At 39.5% G+C, this 2,219-nt stretch overlaps 1 protein-coding gene across 1 annotated transcript; it reads right to left on the reverse strand.

Moving 5' to 3' along the window:
• Nucleotides 1-310: 310 nt before the first annotated feature.
• Nucleotides 311-1,498, reverse strand: LOC107022464 (E3 ubiquitin-protein ligase RING1-like). The gene has a single exon (XM_015223066.1). The coding sequence runs from the start codon at nucleotides 1,496-1,498 to the stop codon at nucleotides 311-313; it is 1,188 nt and encodes a 395-aa protein (XP_015078552.1).
• Nucleotides 1,499-2,219: the final 721 nt, after the last annotated feature.

Here is a 2,219-nt window from a genome sequence, read left to right on the forward strand (position 1 = left end):
CCTCTTACTTATGTTGGCAAGGGGTTTCGAACTTGAGACCTCCGGCATGGAGTCTCAATCCCAAACCACTGGGTCACCCCCAAAGGGTGAGTTCTAGATGCTCCTCTCTGCACCTTATATAAAGAAAATAATTGGAAACTCAAACAAGGCACAAAATTATCCTAGAAAATTCACTGCAATCTCAACTCTCAAGTATACATGACTTTTAATTATCTGAGAGGATTATACCAAACACCTGATTAAACATCTACAAATATAGTAGATTTGGATAAAATTCAGAACTATAGTACATACTTTAACCAAGATCCTCCTAGTTTGCTTGTCCATGTCCTCCAGGACGTGGATTCGGCTCCCCATGAGTATCATCGCTACTGCTAACGTCACCATCATTCATCACTTCATCGTTGCTTCCCCCACCTCCAGTACTGCTGCTTGTCTCAGCATGTGATTGCAACCCCCTTAATAGCCCTGGTACTGAAATCCTAACCCTTCTCTCCACTGTTCCACGATTCCCCCGACTTCCTCCACCTTGTGCACCCATAGAAAACAAAGCAGCATAGCTCTCCATCGTTCCACCATTCCCCTGATTTCCTGCATCCACAGAAAACAAACCAGCATTGCTCTCCACGGTTCTAGCATTCCCCTGGTTTCCTCCACCTCCTGAACCCAGAGATAACAAACCGCCATTGCTATCCAATGTCCCCTGATTTCCTCCACCTCCCGAACCCAGAGAAAGCAAACCACCATTGCTATGCAATGTCCCCTGATTTCCTCGACCTTCTAAACCCAGAGACAACAAACCAGCATTGTTAGCATTCCTACGTCTCCTATTCTCATAGACAAAATCATCGGTAGGCAACTCAAATCGACATACAGGGCACGAATTACGCAATTCTAACCAAGGCAAAATACAATTGCGATGGTACATATGCTTGCAAGGCATTTGTTTCACCATTTCATCCAGCTTAAAATCATCTTTACAAACAGCACATTGGGATAAATCCGAATTCAACAACTCATCACTCACCTTAACATCAGGAAGGCCCAAAACAGCCGATCTAGCAGCAGGTGGCGTACCATTCATGTTCAAGTCACTCATCACGAGATGCGGCCCCACAGTAAAGTCACCAAAGATAATCGGTACCTCATTCTCATGATTGTTTTCAAGCAGCAATTGAATAGTTCCATCACCATCCCTATTCATGAACGTAACAGGGTCTACTTCAACTGGTGATTGGCCGAAACCACTTTCGAAGAGTGCAGAAACTTCATCGTCGCTTCCGTTACCGGAATCGGTGGGGAAGGAAAACGATGAGTCGGGATTTGCTCTGGTAACAGGATCTGGAGAAGGGGATTCTTCTACAAATGTACCATTGCAATTAGGGCATGAGAGTTCAGAATTTGTTAAGCTCACAGTGCTCTGACATCCATAGCAGAAGTAATTCAGAGCTGAACTTCCGGCCATTTCTCCGCCGCCAGTGTTCCCCGCCGACGACATTGGATATATAAAAGAGAATTATGAGTTGTAACTTCTAAGTGTAGTAAGTATTTATAGAGAAAAGTATGAGAGAGACCACAAGAATTTATCTGACACATTTTTTCAATGTCAGAATTTATAACCTAAAGTCCTGTATGGACATCATTAATTAAATCAAGTAAAATGATTTTCACTATATTTAATCTATATACGAAGATTAGAGGTGCTCATTTAGTATTCGGTTCGGAATTTTTAAATTTTCGGTAGAATAACATGCTAACGGAAATACCGAACTTTTGAATAATTTGGTAATAGCATTTTTAAGTTGGAGCGCTTGTTCTTATACGACTTTCTTTCCCTGTGTTTTATTACTCGCAAATAATATTTCTTCATTTATCTTTTTATGTGTTGATATTTTATATGACCGACATAACACTCGATCTATTAGATATTACGACTCTTTTTGAAAACATTTTCGAAAGAGTTGGCCAAAAAAAAAAATCTCGCTCTTATTATTTTTATTTTTCAATACAAACACACGATATAATAGAAAATCTAACTAAAAAAAAGTTTTTGCTAAGGAGTTAGAAATTAATGTATGCACCCCAAACACAAATGAACAATCAAATGCAAATTGTAATCGAAGCATATGTACCTAATCTTTTATGACCATTTATAATGCTAGTAAAAATACTAGTAACTAGGAAATACTATCCATTGTACAAAGTAAATGTATCAATTT

Source organism: Solanum pennellii, chromosome 6 (assembly GCF_001406875.1).
Source record: "Solanum pennellii chromosome 6, SPENNV200".
In the NCBI taxonomy this organism is placed as follows: Eukaryota; Viridiplantae; Streptophyta; class Magnoliopsida; order Solanales; family Solanaceae; genus Solanum; species Solanum pennellii.

Coding starts and splice junctions, on each gene's coding strand:
- LOC107022464 (XM_015223066.1), bottom strand. CDS start 1,498: ATGTCGTCGGCGGGGAACACTGGCGGCGGAGAAATGGCCGGAAGTTCA.